Source organism: Lagopus muta, chromosome 3 (assembly GCF_023343835.1).
Source record: "Lagopus muta isolate bLagMut1 chromosome 3, bLagMut1 primary, whole genome shotgun sequence".
NCBI classification, from domain to species: domain Eukaryota; kingdom Metazoa; phylum Chordata; class Aves; order Galliformes; family Phasianidae; genus Lagopus; species Lagopus muta.
Window position 1 is genome coordinate 64,503,205 of NC_064435.1, and position 20,715 is coordinate 64,523,919.

General features: G+C 37.9%; 1 protein-coding gene across 2 annotated transcripts in view; it reads left to right on the plus strand.

The window, feature by feature from the left end:
* GALNT1 (polypeptide N-acetylgalactosaminyltransferase 1) overlaps positions 1 to 20,715 on the plus strand; it is a 73,973-nt gene that overhangs the window by 28,142 nt on the left and 25,116 nt on the right. For both annotated transcript variants that reach the window (XM_048938664.1, XM_048938665.1), the window contains exons 3-4: positions 5,037 to 5,266; positions 8,428 to 8,602. In XM_048938664.1, the coding sequence (XP_048794621.1) occupies positions 5,128 to 5,266; positions 8,428 to 8,602 (314 nt within the window). In that variant the 5' untranslated portion in view covers positions 5,037 to 5,127. The remainder of the gene's footprint in view (positions 1 to 5,036; positions 5,267 to 8,427; positions 8,603 to 20,715) is intronic.

Here is a 20,715-nt window from a genome sequence, read left to right on the forward strand (position 1 = left end):
CAGGGTCGCCAACCAGCAGACCAGGTTGCCAGAGCCACATTCAGCCTGGCCTTGAATGCCTCCAAGGATGGAGCATCCACAGCCTCCTTGGGCAACCTGTTCCAGTGTGTCACCACCCTCTGAGTGAAAAAATTCCTCCTAAACCTCCCCTGTCTCAGTTTTAAGCCATTCCCCCTTGTCCTATTACTGTCCACCCTCATGAACAGCTGTACCCCTTCCTGTTTGTATGCTCTCTTCAAAGGCTGGGATACCACAGTGGGTCTCCCCAGAGCCTTCTCTTCTCCAAGCTAAACAAGCCCAGTTCACTTAACCTTTCTTCATAGGAGAGATGCTTCAACCCTCTGATAGTCTTAGTGGCCCTCATCCAGCACTGTCAATCTCATCTTTTTTTTTTCTCCTTCTATGAAGATGACTTTTTCTCTGAATAGACCTGTTTTCCACGGGTGATGGGCTGACCCTTTGATCTGAATGTTTTTACATTTTGTTTCTTGTAGTATTGAACTAAGTAACACTTTGTCCTCAGACTGGCCTATTTGTAGACCATGAACCAGTAACAAAATGGAAACTGTATCAGCACAGCAAAAGTAACCCAGAAATGGTAGTTGTTACAGCTTTTGTTAGCATTGCTTTTGTTTTTAAACACAGAAGCACTCAACTGCATAGACCTCATTAGTAGTTTGTATACATGGAGTTTTAAAGAGTGGTTGTGCTGGCAATTTGCATTTGGTTCTTTATTATTATTATTGTTTTTCCTCAAAAACTCATACATAAGCCTAATGTTGCCTGGAGTGTACCAGACTTTTCTCCTCCGTAATTAAATAGACTGAGAAGCCAAAAATTAAATTCAGTGTAGCTTTCAGTCTTTCCTCATAAGCTGTTCAGTTGATCACTTTCCATATGGTTTAAATTGATATTAACACCTTTAGAAATATGTTATATTGTTATAATTTTGATGAGCCCTTACTTTGTGCCAGGTAGTGTTTATTCCCATCTGAAAGTTTGTAAGTCCAACTTTAGATCAGCTTTTTATTGCCGTAGATGCTGCACCTAGTCCAGAATCCTGTTTTAGTTCAATAAAGGCAGTGAGGTCCTCTGCCGAGTCTGTGTTACGAACAGTTCTGTTGGAAACTGTTTGCTAGTATAAACAATTAAGTTGGTTCAAAGCTAAAAATGACTGAATAGTCATGCATCATACTGAAAAGACTAAGCATTTTTTCTCAGGCCAACCGTGTTGGGGAAAACAGGTGGTAAAGTGAAACAATGCACTACATGAGCAGTAGTTTTAAAGTTGACCTTTTCCCATGCTGTCAAATGTATTGTGGATTTTGTGGGATGGAAACACGCTTGACCTTCAGAAGTAACAAGACTTGTATGTACCTAGTTTTCCTACTTTCACGTATAAGTTGTAGCTCATCGAGAATTTTCTATTCTTTCTAAGGTGTTTTTAATATTCCTGTTAGTTTACTTCTGTGGCATAGAAATTGCTATCTATTACACAGCGTTTTGAATGGAGGAATAATGCTTGCTTTTTCAAAATTCTTCAGTTTATTGGATTACTCAGTAGCAAATGCAATTATTAAACCTATGCATTTTGGTACTATTGCTGTGATTACTTGTTTAAATTGTACAAGCCGCTGTGGGGCTTTTGAACCCAGTGAGGTTCAACAAAGCAAAGTGCAAGATTTTGCACGTGGGTTGAGGTAATCCCAGGTATGTATACAAACTGGGAGACTAACTCCTTGGGAGTAGCCCTGCAAAGAAGGATCTGAGTGTCCTGGTCGATGGAAAACTGAACATGAGCCAACAGTTTGTGCTTGCAGCCAGGAAGACCAATGGTATCATGGCTTCCATCGGAAGAGGGGAGAGCCAGCAGGGACAGGGAGGTCTGGGGCCCCCAGTGTTGGGCTTTTGGAGAGGGTCCAGGGGATGGCCACAGAGATCATCAGAGGTCTGGAGAACCTCTCCTCGGAAGATAGGCTGAGGGAAAGGGCTTATTCAGCCTGGAGAAATCTGTGTCATTATTAGAATCATAGAACAATTGAGTTTGGAGGGGATGGCTGGAAGTTATCTTGTCCAACTCTCTGCTCAAAGCAGGTCCAAAGGGATCAGGTGTCTTCTCTCTCTTGAAGAAGATTTTAATCTATATTTTCTGTGTTCCAATTTCTGACAAAGTTTCTGAAAGGCTGTCATGGCTCTTGTTTAAATTGAGATAAAAAATGTTCACAGCTCTTCCCTTGCCTCTGAAGTCAGTCATCTCCTTAAAGCAAGCTGCCAAGCCGGTCAAATACAACGTACAACGTGCTGGTGAATGGCTCTTTTGTTCTTTGTGTGGATGTAGGTTCCAAGAGTATTTGTCTAGATCCTCCTTGTTCTTCTTGACAGTAGCTTTCTTCCTGATCTTGATGTAATTCTTTGCATCACCAGGACCTTTGTTTGAAATGGCAATGTGTCTCTCCTGTGAGATCAGTCCACTCCTTCATTTGGTGCCACTGGAGCTGCACGTGTCTTAAGTGGCTTAAGGGATCCCTGACTCAATGTCTGTACTGTATATGAAGTTTAACTCCCATAGGCTGCTACTGGACTGAGAGCTGAGGCACCCAATAACAAAGGAGACCAGGCTGAAACATTACTGAATATTTCAACCTTTTCGTTGTCACTAGGGCTGCCTTCCCACTGAATAAAGTATCTGTTATTTTCAGGCTTTCTTCTGCTGATGTTCTTAAAAACGTTCTGTCAGATTCATAGCTCAGGTCTGATGAGGGCAGCTGCTTCAGCAGGACTCCTGGGCTGCTGTGTTTGACTGTGGTTCTGCCTAAATTCATCGTTTACCATCCTCTGAGTAGGAAACTGGAATAGATGACACTCCCTGGTTCTTTCTGACTTGAATTATTTTGTTCAATAGAACAGAAATGCTTTCAAACATTGCAGTTTGACTGCATGCATATCTCATGAACTGGTAAACTGCACAAAGTGATGAGGCGCGGAGCTACGCTACCCAATGCGTGTTGAACTTTGCACTGATGTCTCTTCTAATAACTTCCTTGAAGGATTCAGAGAACTCAGAGTGCCTTTTTGACATTTCATTGAACTCAGGATTTTTTTTTTCTTGCAGTAAAGGCAGATATAATGCCATTTTAAGCTTTGTAAAATACCTTATCTGATTGGACAGAATGGACAGAATGTCTAGATAGAGTCCTATTCGTGATGTCTTGCTAATTTGAGAACGCACAAACCCCGGGCTCCTATGTATTTTATGCTTTATTTCGTAGCTGAATATCTTTTCATAGTCTGAGACTGATAATTTATTTTCTTTTCTCTAAAGCATGTTTGTTTCAACTAGCATTTGTTTTCTTTAATTTAGGGTAGCGGTGAAACTTTATTTTCCTTCCAGACCATTTCTGTGGTGTCCCAGACCAGAGCAAAAGACGACGACTATTCTATAGACTGTTTAAGTAGTCATAATATGTCTGACAGATTTGTTTGTACAATATTTTGTTTCTGAAAGTGTTGATAGTGTTTGTGTAGGGAGGAGAATAGGGGAACTTGTAATGATATTTCCTCACTTCTCTCCTAACACATGCATTGATTTGGAAGAGAGAGAGTGCCTGATTGAAGACTTTGTATTTAGTAGCTGATGAATAGGCTTGCAGTGCTGGCACTAAGCTGTGACAGGGAGTTCTGCTGCATACCTTCTTTTTGTTGTTCAGGCCTTTGCTGCTAAAGTCACCTGTCTATTCTTCCTCCTAGTACTAAAGAAACAGACAGGAGTTGGTGTTTACCATTCCCATGCAACTGTTGATTTTTACAGACCTGCTACCTAGTTTAGGTTACCTCTTTTCCAGCCTGGAAGAATACTAGTCTGATCCCTTACATCTTGTAATGCTGCTGTTCCTTGTAGCCTTCATCTCTTTGTTCTTTCATTTGTCTTTTCTAACCCTTCTTTATTCTTTTCGATTTGGCAAGATAGGATGTTCATGCCTACTCAAGGTGAGAAAGCAGGTATTGTGTAATGGCAAAGTGGTGATTTATCTTTTTTTTTGTTTCTCTTCTCATCTTACTAATACATAACAATGTTTTCTTTCACTGTTGCTGATAACCACACTGACAGTTGCATAACACTTTCTGGTGCAACTCTGCAATCCAGAGTTCAGGGTCATCTTTGTATCGGTGGGGGAAAAAAAAATCCACCTTATGGTTGCGGTTTCTTCTTAACATATGCAATTCAGTGTTTTCTGGTGGTTATCTTGTCTCTTATTTTATCACCAAGTTGTTAATTACAGATACTTTACACAAAAAACTGCAGAAGTATTAATGTCTTCCCAGTCTCCTTTAAAAAAAAAAAAAAAAAATTGTCAGTCATGAAAATAGCAGTTTTTGTGACAAACTTTGCTTGTAGTTTGAGTAGGATAAAATAAAATTTTAATATATACATGTTGAAAAATACATAGAGGTTTGGTCTGTAATTGAACTTTAAAATAATTTTGTGTCCACTGAAGTGTTTAGCTTTGCCTAATAAATGACTTCTGTGTACTTTATTGACTTTGCTTTATTTTAGTTTATTTTATCAAAAAGGTGGTTTATTTTGTTTTGCCTGAGGTATTTGCATTTACAATTAAGGTGTGAAAGGAGAAGCATGAGCAGTGTTGGCCTGTGGCTTTGGTCAGCTCTGATTGTTGCACTGCTTCTTAAGATGTTCCTGTTTTTCAGTCATGTAGATTGTTCTGATTTCCTGAGGATCCAGAGGGTTCCTTTAATTTTTTTTGTTTTGTTTTTAAAATGCTTAAACTCTTTTCTAGTGACTCAGCAGAGTACTGTGTTTTGGTTATCATTTTAATGTTTTGTGTGATGAGTGTTGATGAGTGTTGCTGTAGTAAAAGACTGCAGTATTATTGCTTTAATTGTCCCAGAACATTCATTTTGATACATGCAATATCTAAGAATTAACTTAGATTACCTTTAAAACATAGTAAAATCTTCTGCTTTTTGCTGCTGTCCTCAGGTAACTTTTTGTGACTTCTTTCTTTTTTCTTTTACAGACACAGAACGTGGCCTCTCAAACTGGATTAATACAACCTGTTGATATTTTTATTTATATTTTTTTTATTTTTGTATTTGACTTAAAGTGCCATGAAAAAATTTGCATATTGCAAGGTGGTCCTTGCCACCTCTTTGGTTTGGGTCCTTCTGGATATGTTTCTATTGCTCTACTTCAGTGAATGCAACAAATGTGATGAGAAGAAAGAACGAGGGCTGCCTGCTGGAGATGGTAAGTTATCTGATGAAGTAATTTTTAAAATATGGTAGTTAAAAATTGTGTTTGTTTTAAACATTCAATATGTGTTTCAGCGGAGAGAATGGTTTTAAGCTTAAGGAGGGAAGATTTAGATTGGATGTAAGGGGAGGTTCTTCACAGAGTGAGAGGTGAGATATTGGAACAGGCTGACCAGAGAGGCTGTGGATGCTCCATTCCTGGAGGTGTTCAAGGCCCTGGGCAACCTGGTCTAGTACCAGGTCAGCTTTCTAATACAGAAAATGGAAGGAGTTTATTTTCCTGAATGGGAGTTAAAGCCATGCTCTAAGTTGCCTTGGAGGAAAAATCTTCCACCTCAGTATTGATGGCATAAGATATTAAGACCTTAAATTAGGAGCTTCACCTGCTGTGTTTAATATTAGATTGTATTTATACCACTGTTATATTTTGCAAACTGCACTAAATATGAAGCAGTAAGTGCAGGTGAAAATCTTCTTCACTAACTGCAGTTCTTACTGTTGAGAAGAACAGCTGAATTGAGGCTCATTAGTGAGAAGGCCTTGCCTGTTTTGCTTTTCACAGAATAGTAGAATCCCAGAATCACAGAGTCACAAGGTTGGAAAGGGCCTACAAGATCACCTAGTCCAACTGTTCTCCCATCGCCACTGCTACCACAAGCACTAAACCATATCTCGCAGCTCCTCATCCAGTCGCCTCTTGAACACAGCCAGGGATGGTGACTCCACCACCTCCCTGGGTAGCCATTCCAGTGCCTGACCACTCAAGTGGTCTTTTTCAGTCTGCCAGAGTCAGAGGGCAATTGAGAATGTGCCTGTAGGGCTGTTGGATAGTCTTGGGCTCCATGATGATTGCTGGCAAACCTGGGGAAAGTCAGAGGAGATGGTTATAGGGAACTGTAAAGTGGGCAAGATAGCGGGCTTCATGTCTGATAGCGAGTGGTGCAGGCATGGAAGGCTACTGGTTGACGTGGTGCCTGTATGGAGACGAGGGGAAAAAAGGTGAAGTGGGAAGAGAAAGACCATAAGGGGACTGGATGGAGGTGCTGGTGCAAAGGGGAACTGGAATGGTCTTTGGGGTATACAGGTCTCGGGAGCTGAAGTGACACTGGAGGACAGAGAGTTGGGAACCATGGCAGGGATTACATGAGTTAGTGATTTAGTCACAGGTTTAAGCTTTTACTCATCCCCTTCACTATGGCTGAAACTTGTAAGTACAACCTAACAGCCAGTTCATTATGTCATCAGTGCTTGTCAGCATTCCTTCGAAGGAAAGATTTATTTTTCCATAGCTAGTGCACAAATGAGCGCTGTAGTTGGGCTTTCTTTTAACAATGTGTATGTTAGTCACTGTGCAAGAATGGTTTTTGTTTGTATTTCTGAGAACTTTGTTCTTTTGTGAGAAAACAGGTGACTAAATGCAGAAACCTGAGAGCCAATAGCTAAATCTTCTTGGAAAGTTATCCCCATGCTTGCACACCAAGTTGGCCTGTCTTTGTATTTACTATGATCTATAAAATGCCTGTGGGTTTGTTTAATGGCTGCTGGCTTTTTCTACAGGAGATAGGAGAGAATATCTCATTTAGGTAAAGCTTGAAATCAAGTATTATGTGTTTGCTAATGAAACCTAAGTGTTGTTCTGATGAATTTGTGGAATTTGTACGCCTGGATTCAGGTCATAGAAGTGTTAAACTAGCATCTCAATTCTTAGTTAATCTACTTGTTCAGGTGAGCTGGTTTAGCTAAGTTATGAGAAAAGTGAATGTGTAAATAAAGCAGAATTTTTTTTATTCTAAATCAGAATTATTCTAGGATAAGGAATTAACTCTTGGGTACGTTGAAAGACTGTTAATGCTCTAAAACATTCTTATATAACAATATTCTAATAGATTTTGAGTCTATTAAACAATCATATAGATTCATCTGAACAGAAAATAACTGAGTGCTGTATATTTAATATGCAGTGATGATAACATAACTCACATTGTTTTTATTAAGCCTAAATAATTGCCTAATTTTATGTTATTATTTTATCTTAATTACCATCTAAGAATGCACAAATTCTAGTTCAAGAGCTTACACACAGTTGCATATCAGCAAGTTTAGATTCTTTTGTACCAATGAAGTTCAAGCTGTACTTTCTTCAGTACGGAGGCAAAACAGCTGACTTGATTTAGAGCATGGTTAAAGCATGTGCCTAAATCCAGCCTGCTTAGGATACGCTTGGACCTACTGATTCTTTTACTTTTCGGAATACAGTTGGTTAGCTGGCAGCTTCTAGTGTTATATAGCTCAGCTTGCAGTCATAGGGAACGTGGTATAACGAAAACACCTTTGTGGTTGGAGGATTTTCTGTGCTAACTGCTATTGCTTTAGTGCAGTTGCTTGAGATATTTGAAAAAGAAAATACCTCGTATGGAACATATTATGGCTGTAACTGGTTAATGCTAAATGCAAACCAGCAACTCGTTTCACTTATTGGTGTGTGTGTGCATATATATATGTATGTATGTATTTCAAGTATTAGTGTGTTTATATGTTATGTCTTTAGTGTTTCATCAAGGATGGAAGTCTTGGACATTTTATTTTTTTAAGGGTGACTTAATTATGGAAATATTTTTCTGCTCTTCTGTTTAGGGCTTAAATTAGTTTTGTTTTTTTTCATTAAAGTTTGTACTACGTTTGTAGGAATATAACCCAAATTCAATATTTGAACGTTACAACAGTTCAGGAGAAAAGTGAATGAATGCTTGTAAAGAACTTTTAACCAATAGCCTTATTAAATGTTTTTATTTAAAAGAAATTAAAAATGTAAGAAGTCAAAAATTTTAATCTCTTCTCCTTTTTCTCCCTCATCAGTTTGGTCAGATAAATGAAATTCAATTTTCTTTGTTTTAAACAATAGTTTCTGTTAAGATTGAATACTCAGTTGCATAAATATCTGTTGTTCCAGAGCATGATGATACTGTTTTTTTCACATGAATGGTAATTCTGAGAGCAGCGTTTAACTACTTCCATTAAAATTCCAGCTACAAAGATTTGTTTTTATTACAAAACCTGGTGATTTTAGAATTCCATTTTAAAGCAAGAACAGTCTACTGTGTAAAATAAAATATAAATAAATGTAGAAATACTTACTAACATTTTATTTGTTTTTAGTTCCAGAACCCATACAAAAACCACATGAAGGACCTGGAGAGATGGGGAAGCCTGTGGTCATTCCAAAAGAGGAGCAAGAAAAAATGAAAGAAATGTTTAAAATAAACCAGTTTAACTTAATGGCAAGTGAAATGATTGCACTCAACAGATCTTTACCTGATGTCCGGTTAGAAGGGTAAGTAATATGTATTGTATTAAAAACTATATATAAATGGAGAGTGCAATTTCCTGTATGTATAGCACTTAGGTGAAATTAGCTTTAAGAGCAGAGACCAGTTTCCTTCAGTGTTATTTAACAATGAATCTGATTACGAGTATAAATGCTGTTCAGGAAATAAAAATTAATCTGTCTGAGTGAAAACGAAGTTCACTTGAGAATTGGTGTTTCAAGAAGAAATATCTTCTTTGCAAACTTCATGCTTTACTTTTAATGAGGCAGACTAAAGTTCTACGTTGTATGAAATAGAAAAGATATGATGATGAGAAATAAATACTTTAAACATTTCTTGCCTAATGGAATGTTCAAAGCCTCATTTAGCTTGCATTATAGTGTTTGCTAATATCCATCTAGTTTATTTTTGATCTCACCTCTGAAATATTGATTCTTTCAAAGCTATTTGAGTCATAATGAAAAAGGAAATCATAGCCTTGTTTTAAATAAAACTAAGATTACTCTCCTCTCTTAGGGCTGATCTGAACAGGTAGCTGATGGCTTTCTGCCTTGAGTCCCTTTTACTTGGGAAGTGAAACAGAGCTTGTGAAATAAGATTTTGCCCATCAGTTATCTGCATTCTTCAATAATTATGTGCTATGGGAAATCTATTTCTTTTGAAGGTCAGCTATCGCTTTTGTATACACAAGGCTTAGATGCTGGATTAATTTGTTTTTCATTTCCTACCTTTCAAGATGATAATGGGATTGAGATGAAGCTCTGACCACTTTTCATTTTTAATGGGTGATAAATAGCTGCTTTATGCATAACTTTGCCTGGAGCAATGATTTAAGTGGTTCTGTCTAGCGTGCACGTTCCATAGCGTGCTGGTTTTTTTACTAATTGAGATGGATTTAATAAATAAATAAAGAAAGGTCTCCCGAGATAGAACCAGTGCAACTTTGTGTTGATTTTTAGTCAAATTTATTGGTCATTACTTACTTGTTTCTCGGTACAGAGAAAAATGTAAAACGCATAAACCTGTAGGGTTTCTTTTTGAAGCTGGGAGATCTGTGTTTTTTTGGTGTTTTTTTCTTGTTTCACATTATTGCTCTGATCGTGGTTAGAATTTGGCAGTGGATCTCTTGGTGTTCGTGGAGTTTCACATGAATGATGCCATGCCTGCTATATGATAAGCAATTTTCTTTATAAAATGGTGATTTACAGGGGGTGAGAACTTCTTGTTAACATTCTAATCCTGTTTTAGTAGCAAGGAATATCATCAGATTCTTTGGAGACTTTTGTCACAGCTGGAATGCTAATTTGTGGTGATTTCTGTATGGTTTAGTGTTTGTTTGTTTGTTTTTTGAGAGAACTAAATGGAATGAATTATGAAAACTTTGGGGAAATGATAGTTACAGCAGCTGGTTAATTTGGAAGGTAAACATGGGTAATCGTTCATGATTATCTTGGAACTAAGGAGGAAATTAAATAACATCTGTTTATCAGCATTCGTGTTGGAAAACTTGCCTGTATGTTTTCTGCTACTTCTACAGTGTAAGTACAAAGTTAAGGAAACACATTCCTTACACGTGGATCTAAAACATTGACTTGATGGTAATCTTTAAAGTCTAGACCCTGAATTAACCAAAAATGGAAAGAGAAATTGTTATGAATGTTTACAATTCTATTAGTTAAGCATCATTCAACCTTTTGCAGACAACTCAAATTACAATCTTAAAATTAGGTTCAGCTCTAATGACTTTCCTTGTATGCATGGCCATGTGCTGCAGTTACTGTGTTTTGCACTAAGATGTGAGTTATAAATTCAGTTGCATTAAATTTGTTCACCTCTTACATTTGGATGGACAAAAAATTGATTACAGTACTTTCTGTACAGGAATGAAATCTTAGCGTAAAATCATAGGCAAGGTCTTAGGGCAAAGCTCTATTTTCTGTTGCTGTAAATAGCTAATATCCACTTGAAGTGCATATTTTTAGTAGATTTTGACAGAGAATAGGTCCCTTAAAACAGTTCTCTTCATGGTCTTCTCAGTATATATTCTCCAAGGTCAAGCAAGTTAAGAAGTTGGGGATTGCTAAAGTTTCTTGAGGAAACCTGAAAATGTTGTGTTTGCAATGGAACTCCAGCCATTTTCAGAATTGCGAAAACTATAAGGATGTCCAAATGTTATGTGTATGTCTTACAATAATATTTATCTGTTTAGTCAAAATATTCACATGGTCAGAAGTCCTTTCTGCTGTGTTAGTGGAATTGCTTCTGCTGTAACTTGTTCTGTCTGCATCCCTGCTAATAGGGAAGTAGTTCTGGAGGAGAGCGGCTGATTTCTAACCATGCCTCACCACATCAGTGTGCTTACAACACAGCTGCCACCACTCCTTTTAGCCAAGTTTTGAAGAGTGGGATACACTCAAGCTGAGATGTTCAACTGTGTCATTTTCTTCTTGAGTTTTGTTGAGTTGCTTCCTTTAATGTGGTATAGGGGGAAGATGTGACCATTTCAAGTTCTATAATTCTTTGCCAGCATCAGTTCTTCTGCAATAAGGATGTCAAAGGATTGCCAAACAATTAGTCAATCTTTGTAAAGATACGGAAGTTAGGTGTGCCAAGGCAGGACAGTTTGCTTATGTTTTTAATGCTAATGTCAGAGGGTGGTGACACACTGGAACAGGTTGCCCTAGGAGGCTGTGGATGCCCCATCCCTGGAGGCATTCAAGGCCAGGCTGCATGTGGCTCTGGGCAGCTTGGTCCTGGTGGTTGGCGACCCTGCACATAGCAGGGGGTTGAAACTAGATGTTCGTCCTTTTCAACCTGGGCCATTCTATAATTCTATCAAACAGCAGCTACCGAGGGAATCCGTGTTACCATTCACACTAATTTCTCGTCCCGCCAGAATCCACTGCTCAATCCCTCGCAGCCGTGTGGAGCTCTTACCTGTACAGATTCTGTTTTCAGTCTTGCGCTTCTGCATCTGGGTGTTCGTTGTTTCATCTCAGTACGTAACCCACATGGGGAAGAATGTTTGTTTTGGGCAAGAAACTTTGTTTCTTAATGAAAAACAATATGTAATTTGTCTTAGCTTCTGGGTACTTGTCCAGTGTAGTGGAACTCCTCTGTATCATAGGTCTTCACAAATTCTAATCTGAGTTCTGCTGAGCTGTGCCCTGGTCTTATTTAGATGTTGATAGTTATTTTTACTACTTGTCACCAAATTACTGAGGCAAATAAATGCCTTTAAAATCACTGAGATACGACTGAATTGGCAGTCTTTTGTGTCTGTAAGAGTAAATGTTCTACTTAAGCTTCTGGTGGGTTAATAGAGAAACAACAACAAAAACAAAATAAACATCAAGAAAGTAGTAATATTTTTAAACTTAGATATTTCCATGAATCTGCATTGGAGCATGTTATTGTAATTAATAATAAATGCTGGGGCCACAGCCTCTGGAGGGATGTTGGTGTGGAGGAGCAAGCAGCTGGGAACAGCAGACTGGTTTTAAGTCGCTAGTAGATTACTTCATGTAAGTATGTCTTAGTCTGGTCTGTGAATCAGTCATCAAAGTGGGATTCACACTTGCCAGGAAAGTGTGCAGCTGTAGGTTTGATGTGACAGCAAAGAGTAAAATGTTGGGTGATGAGGAGCACGAGAGTCTTGATTTTGCTGAAGATGAGAAGACAACAACTGAAATGGGTTTCAGTGACTGAAACATGCACTTAGCTCTGCCTATCTTTTTTACTGATCAGGCTGGAAAGTGGTGTGGTTAAATGCATGAACTTTGTGTGGTGGCTTATGTTTGGTCTCAGTTCTATTTGAGGTGATTTTGAAGCTGCTTTGGAAACCAAAGAATGAGTACTGTGTACAAAGACTGAAGTTTTCAGGCCTCACAAATCTTAAAGATTTGTCGAACATTTAAGGAGACATTTGGGTCTTTGGTATGAGAGTTTAATCCCAGTGCTGACCGCTGTGCTCTAGAAAAGAGTGTGCAAAACTCCCTACTTTTCCTGGCCCAGGTGATCAAGGCTGGAAGCAATGGAGGCATAGCTGGGCAACACAGTGTTGTGCAGCATTAAGTGCTAGTCACCACTGGAGCTTACACTGGGATATTTTATAGTGCAGGCTGAGATCTCTTGGAAAGATGTTGGGTTTCCCCTAGAAGCAGGGAGGGATGAGGAGAGCTTTGGGTACCTTCATGTCCTTTCTTAAAGGCTGCATCTTTGTACAGTTTGGCATAAAATACCTTCCTTTTCAGTTATTCCAGATCATAAAATGTAACCAGAATTAAGTGTATGGGACACCTTACTGTACCTCTGTTAAATCCTGCATATTGCCTGTTCTCTCAAGCTATCTGTACCGTGGGAGCAGTGATGCAGATGTTTGAGTGATGCAGACGGTGTTAGTGTGTAATCAGTTTTCAACCAGATGGACTTACATATTTGAATTAACTAGGTTTAAAATTCATACAAGCTTTGGCTTCAGCAACTTAGAAAATTAAGGAGCACACATCCCATAATATTCAACTAGGCCAGTAATGTGGCTGGTTTAAGTTATTATTGAAGGCTTTTTTTGCTCCTGTTCAGTTCCTACTCTGAAGCTTTATTTTACGGTCTGGATGAAGTTGACTTTCCTCCTTCTCTCTCCCATGATTAAAAACGATTCTAAGTCTTATTTGTATGAATGTTGCTGAGTCTGTGGTTGGCTTATGATGCTTGGCTTATTTCTGAGCAAGTCATTCATGCAACTAATTCTCATCTTTCATCTCTCTGCTTGGAAAAAACAGTATATAGATCCAGGCTTAGGGATGCATCACATATGCTAATTATATGATGCAATATAATGCTTTCAGTTCTGAGACTGCAACTTGCTTTTCATACTTAAAATTTAATTAAAGTTTAAAAGTTTGTCCATTTTAAGGCTGAAATATTCGAGTGAGAACATACCAGAATTCTTGTTTGCAGAAATTAAGAATCCTGACTGCAGGGGTTGCCCTGTATGCTTTGTTACTACAGTTGAATTACAAGATGATGCAAATTCCTAGAATTTACACAGCTGTTGTGTGAGGAAAATAGTCTATTTGCATATACCTATTAAAGGTAGAACTACTAAAGGCATACATGCAACAGTAAGCTGTTGGAACTCAATATATTAAGCTTTATAGTTTGTTTTTTAATGGTAACGCTTGAAGTCTTGACCATTACGAGCTTTGTGAAGAAGTGTTCTCTCTAATGATTTTAATTCAGGAGAAGAGCCAAGGGAGTAGCTTCACGTTGTGTATCATCAGGTGTAAATTGTGTATTGTATATAATTGGGTGCAGCCAAAAATCTCAGCACTGCTTCTGTTGATGCTGATCCAACAGTTGTGTGGCCTTGCAGCTCACTGGCTGAGTGGAGGTTTGCATTCCCCAGGGCTGGGGGAGTGGGTTTGTTGGTCAGCAAATGGAAGCAACAGTGACACCCAGCAGCTGTGTGATTGCCTCATCTGTTGTAAAGAGGGGGATGGGCTGGAACTGTGGCATTGAAAAGGGAGATTATTGCTTAGGGTGCAGTTGAGGGCTGCAGCTATTTAGGTGGAATATAGGGAAAAGAAACTTTGCAATGGCAAGTTTGTGCAAAAATCCTCATAAAATCACGAGGATTTAAATAGGTTCATAAATTGTGATATTCTGGGTGAAGTTTTTTACTCGTTTAGCTTGGGTCACGGTGATAGAAAAAAGGTAATAAAAAAGAGCTAAGTTGTCAGGATGATGGTGGAAAACTACAGAAGTTTGTTCAATGTTATGTTCATGTTACAAGCTAGAAATCCAGGCTATTAATTAGTCTGGCATCTGCAAAGGAGATCTGCTGATCCCTTGAAAAGCAGTGTAAATTTCAGCAATGTCACACTGTAAGTCTGAAAGCTTGTGTGGCACTGAAGATTTAACTGTTGTTTTTCAAAGCAGATACTTTATTTTGTTTTGCATTTTTTGTCTGGCTTTTGTTTTCATTTAGGTTGTTACTGGGTTCATACAGAATCAACAATTTCAAATGTTCACGTTGGAAGAAATCAGCTACAAATCTTTCTCCTAGAAAGAAAGTTTTTAAAAGTTGTCTCTTCAAAAATGAGCGCGCTTCCTGCAAATTGTTGTCTTTGTAGGCATATACACACATGCAGCTACGTAGGTGTGTGCACACGGACAAAGATTTGACCGACTCATTCTTAGCTGCAAGTTTTTGATTTTTGGATGAGCAACCATGTCACTAACTTTATTCTAGTTGATCGGTTAAGTATGGAAAATAATATGGCTAGAGAACTTAGTTTATTTCCGTCTTTGAGGACAGAACTCTTTTTTTCCTTACTTCAAAACGTACTTTCCTGTGGTAACTTTGATGGGAACAACATTCAATTGTAGGTAATTACTTTTGTGAACTTCTTCAATTCTGTAACCACAGTGGTGTTGTAAGGACTGTGTTGGATTTTATTTCCAGGATTTAAAGCAGAGTTCTGCTTGAATCATGAGATAATACAGCCTTTCTTATATACAAATCTTTAAAAGCAGAAGAAAGGATGGCAGGTAAATTACGCAATGCTATTGAAGGCAAGGCACTTAAGCAGGCTGGATGGAAGTGCTTAGATAAGAATTACTAGCATTCAGGTCATCAGTTTAGACAGGTTAATTGGAGCTGTGATGTGTATTACAGAAGTGAAGAGCTCTTTTTAAAACAAATTGTTCTGATCTGATTGGAAGAAGCAGCTTTCCTCTGTAGTGTGAGGTTTTGTTGCAAACTTCTGTGCAGCACTTTCTCTTTGTGCAGCCACAAGTTAAAACTGTGGTTGTACGCAGGGTTGTTTGATAAAAGAAGCTGTGGCACGTTCTGTTGATCAGCAATTCCATCTTTCTGCTTTTAACCCTTTTTGCTGTGTTGTTTCCTGTTAATATTAGCTTTGTCCATCTTAGTTGTCTTTAGTCACAATGGGTTATTCTGAAAATTTATGTTGGAAACAGTTTTACTAATGCTCTTCTTGTGATGATGTCGAAAGGCTGCTGCTGATGTGCAGGAAAGACTTAAGTCACTGTTTACCAGAAAAGCATCACTTGATTTGAATGCTGGTGGTTGTTGATGCAGTGTTTTGGCACTTTCCGTCACCTCTGCTAACAGAGATGTTATTCTCTGCTAGAAATGTGTGAGCATCAGCAGCTTCAGGGTGACTCAGTCTTATTTCCAACACGTTTTCACCTGTGGTTTAAGGAGGGAGTAGTGTTTGCATTGGGCAGGGCTGTGCCTCAGCTTTGTTGCCTTAAGTTGTTGCAAACTATAACTTTAGGCAGATGGGCAGGTAAACAACGAGTACCGGTAGATTCACAGCACTGCAGCATGATGGGGCCATTATTAATCAAAGCCCGAGGTTTTATGGTAGGAGTTTGTATTTTCTAGTGATTTGGCATTAACTTCAGTATCCTCAATAGTTGTATTTTCAAGCCTTCAGGTACTTATGCATATTTTCCAGAGTGCATTTTAATACTAAAGATTATGCTTTTTATGCTGTATCACTAGTATTAAACAGGTTTATTCTGGGCACTGTGTTGTACCGCGTTTCCTCAAAACCTTGGCTCTGATGCAGTTTTCCTTTCTCATATTTAAGTTCTGAGATGCGTTTTATTTGTAACTGCAGCTTTTATTTTTAACCGTTGTTTGTACTGTGCAAGATAAAAGCTTGGACTACATCTGTAAGATGACTAAATACATTTCCCCTCACTCCCTTCTGTTGTTCCTTTCAAATATGCATTTGTACTGCATTAGCATACTGCACATACGAGCTGTGGTCTGAGCTCTAGTGTGATTTCCCATCTGAGCTGTGAAGTGCAGAGCAGATACTTGTGCTTGCATTCCAGCTCTGTCTTTCATTGATACGTGCTTTGGGTTTGGAAAACAAGGGTCGTGCGAGTGTATTGAGTGCTGCTAATATTTCTGAGCCATTGTAAATTATTGCTTGTGCTTTCTTCCCTTGGAAAGCTGGTGGAATCTGGGTATAAAATTGATGTCACATATACCAAATCTTGGCTTTGGTACTGCCTATCTACTGCGTTTTTGTTTTTATGTCCTCATAGTCTCTTTCTGCATAGACATCATGGTAGTGTATAATTGATTTCTAGCAAGATCTCTGCTATGTTTGCAGACTTTCTTTTGACAGCAGTTCTTCAGCTTATGAAATATACTGATCTTATATATCTCATATAAAATCCCATTTTATTACATTACTTCCAAAAAAAGATTTAGCATGATTTCGAAGGGTGTGCAAATGGATTGCTTCTAATACTGTACATATGACTTTAAAGATACAACAGTGTTGCACATAGCACTTGATCTTGAGTTGTAAGAATAATTTCTCGAAATTATGTTCAGTGAATACAGTGTTATAGTATTGATAAAATGCCAAATATTATCATGAGTTGCTTGCAGCGTTGTGTTTCTAAGCTAATATCTAAGTTTCTCTGAAAATCTCAACAGTAAGTTGGAAGAGGTGATATTAGGACAGTGAAGGGTAGGCCTTATTGGTCTTAGGCAGTAAGCAGAGCAGGATGGTTATCAGAAGAATTTCACTTCTGAGGAATTCAAATGAGGGATTGTTTAAGATCCTCCAGTAGATTACTTCTGTTTCAGCAGTGGTTAAGTATGTTTCCCTCATTCCTTCACTAACATAGGAGATAAGAGTTCCAGTTCTTCTAGTTGTACATTAAGGTTGAGAGCAAATGGTTCTGGTGATGTAGGTAACACAAAATCAGTGTACTCACCCTAGTTCTTAGCATCTTGAAGGCTCAGGCACTGCTAATACTCGAAAGGTATAGAAGAGAATAAGCTGTAAGCTGAGGTGTCTGGAATCTTGCACTGGTAGCACTAAGTACTTTGGTATCAGCTTTGGCAGACCTGGTAACAATGAGGTGCTCATCTGCAGTCATGAATAGCATCATGAATGTTGTTTAGATGCTTGGGAAGACTTGCATTTCATAAGGTCTTGAAGTACTCTGAATGATCCCTTTTGCATTTACTGGAAGATAAAATTGTTGTTCCTTTTTTGTTTTTCTTTTTAAAATCTTTTATCCCACATTTTGAGTTTAGAGGATTTTTTTTGTTGTTGGCTGGGTAAATGAAATGTTAGCAAACTGTAGATTTTTCTGTACCAGGTATTTCTTTATAAAGATTGAAAATTGAAGAAGACCACCCTCCAAAACTATGTACAGTTAATTCTTTTAACAGAGATTCAGTCCTTCATGTTGGCTGTCATTTTTAACCAACAGCTGAAGCTTCAACTGTAGACTTAGGATATGCAGCTTCGCAAAGTATTGCAGTGATGTTTATTTCTTGACCAAAGCTATCTTGTCAAATGGGATGGAAGTTTTAATATTCTGATCAGTAGGAGTCGGAAGTTCTTTCCTTGCAAGTTTATGGTTACAGAAAGTTTAAAATCTGAGATTTAATGACTAAAATAAGGCAATTCTATTCAAATAATACTTGTCTTTTTGAGGCTTTTTTTTTTTTTTTTTTGAAAAATCTCCCACAGACTGTTTACAGCCTGAACTGAAGGAGAAAAGTGTAAACAGTTTATTCAGAGGTTTTCAGATTCTTTCAAGTTGTTTTGAAGTGGCTATACACAATACACCAAATAATATCTTTCTGGAGATTTTTTTGTATGCAACTCCCTGTCTAAAATGTACAGAGCTTCTATGTATGATTCAATTACCATCTTCATAAAAAAAGAAGATGGTAGAGAAGAAAAGCATAAATAATAATTGCTTCTGACCTTCCACTTTAGAAACTTCTGTAATGAGTTTAAAATATTGAAATTAAGCTGTAGGGCCTTGTTAGCAATGTTATCCACAGATACGCTGTGATCTGTCATCCTTGTTTTGCTTTTGGCATGTTAGGCATAAACCTGGGTGAGCGAAGAATTTGGACCCAGCATGCTGCCCTCCTTTGCTCTTAAGGAAATGCAGGCCTAGGAGTAAACAATGGGCCAAAGCATTCCGAATTATGGCACAACATTGAAAAAAGGTGAAATTCTGTGAACAATACCTATGTATGTGCATCTGACAGAGGTCAGGCCTGTGTCTTATCTGTTACTGTCCTGTGGTTCCTTTGTAAAAACATTTTTCAAAATGTTTTACACAATGCATGTAAACTTCATTTATATCTCAAGTCTGATTTTGATGGGACATGAAAAATTGTGGCAAATCAATTAGGAAACGAGTTTTATCCACTTTCATTTCCTCACTACCTGAGAGCAACAAATGAAACATTAGTGAGGAATAGGTGGTTAATGAGGCTGAAGCTGGTGATTCCAGTTCTGAGAAGGAGACTTGATATGGAATTAAGAAAATCTTCACTGTTTTGTTCATTAGAAAGTGTATGTCAACACATGTAGATTAATCAGGCTTTTTTCTTGGTCGTATTGAAGTAGTCTGTCCTACTCTTTTTCTGTACACCTTTATGTATAATGTAATAATTCATTGCTTGCGTTTAAAATATCTAATATTTCCAGGGAGTTTCCACAATCTAAATAATATATGGAGTTGCATTAGCCAAGAATTTGCCTGATGCATGCCGTAGATTAAGGAAAGGATGATGCATTTCAGGTGAAGTAGATATTCTCAGCTGCTGTTTGGAGTCTTCATTAAATTACTGGAGATGGTATGCCTTCCTGATATTATGCACTCAATTTTAAAACTATTTGAGGCATGATCCAACTAAAGGAACATAATGTATTAGTAGTGAATTGAAATTCAAATTTCCCTTAATTCATGCCCTGTATGTCATACCCTTGATGGTTATGTTCTGCTACTAATGTTGCTTATCTGTTGGTTGAAACAAATGCTGCATTTTAAATAAGTAGTAAATAAATAGTAGTAATCCCTTCCTGGGGTAATTTGTTTTCAAATGAAAGACAAAAAGGATTCTTAATTTAAAGGTTTGGTACTCAAGATAAAATGTGGGTTTTGCATAGAGGGCTGATGCTCTGAGTTAACTGTTCTTTCTGTTTTGCATTCTGCAGCAGTGTGTTCCTGGGGGAAAGCAGCGTATGGCAATGATTTCAAAATTAAAAACTACTTTTTTTATCTAGTCACAAATGTGTGTGCAAGTATATTGACAAAGTATGTGTAGAAAGACAGTTGAAAGGAATACGGTTACAAAACAAATTGTGTTGCCACTTGTGAAAGTCTCTAAATATTAGTAGACAGGGCAGCATAGGTCACTCTGAAACTGTTACTCCAGAAAGGGCTGATCGCTGTGGTTGACAATAGGCAAGTCTTGTTATGGATGCAGGGATGTTCAGCTTCTACAGGCCACGGAAGTGGACATGCTTGAGAAGGGGTTATCATCAACCTTCTATATGTCTTTCCGGCATGTTAGGGATAAAAGTTTTCCTTTCAAAGATGGATCTTAAAGATTCTGATGTCTTTATGCTAAAGACAGTGCAATGTTTTATAAAAGTACTTGTCTGTGGCTGGCTTTTTTTGTACCAGTTCATTTGTTTGGAACTCAGTAAAATAAATCTTCCATAAAACCAAGATAGTCAAGGCTGAAGATCCAAAATTTACTATTGCAATGACAAAGCTTTTGGCCACCGCAGGAAGATAGTCCTGTTGAATGAGATGTTATGGCTTCTTATGGAATACAGCAAACAGATCTATGTCAGCTTTTCTACAGATATTCTGTTTAAAAAATATAGGATCAACTGGAAGATTTACATTTCTACTAAGGCTGAAAGTCAACACTCAGATACCTTGTTTTCTGGTCTAGGGAGCAGTGCTGTAGAAGGAATAAAACATTGATGGTTTGGTTTTAAAGCAATATAATGGGCTGAACAAGTGAAAAGAGTATTTGGCCCATGTGTAGAATTTGCCATCTGAAATTCAAGGCGTCTTTGCCAAAAGCTATTTTATTTTTCAAGTGATACCACAGAAATAATACTTTGTCAGTTGACATTCTTCACAAATTTTCTTTATGCATGAATCAAATAAAAAAGAACAGGGATATGAGTGTTTTCTCTAAAGATTTTGACACTTGCTTGTTGTAATGAATAATTAAAGTCAGCTGTGATTGTAGACAAGTCTAATATTGAGGACAGATAGTGCCTGTTTC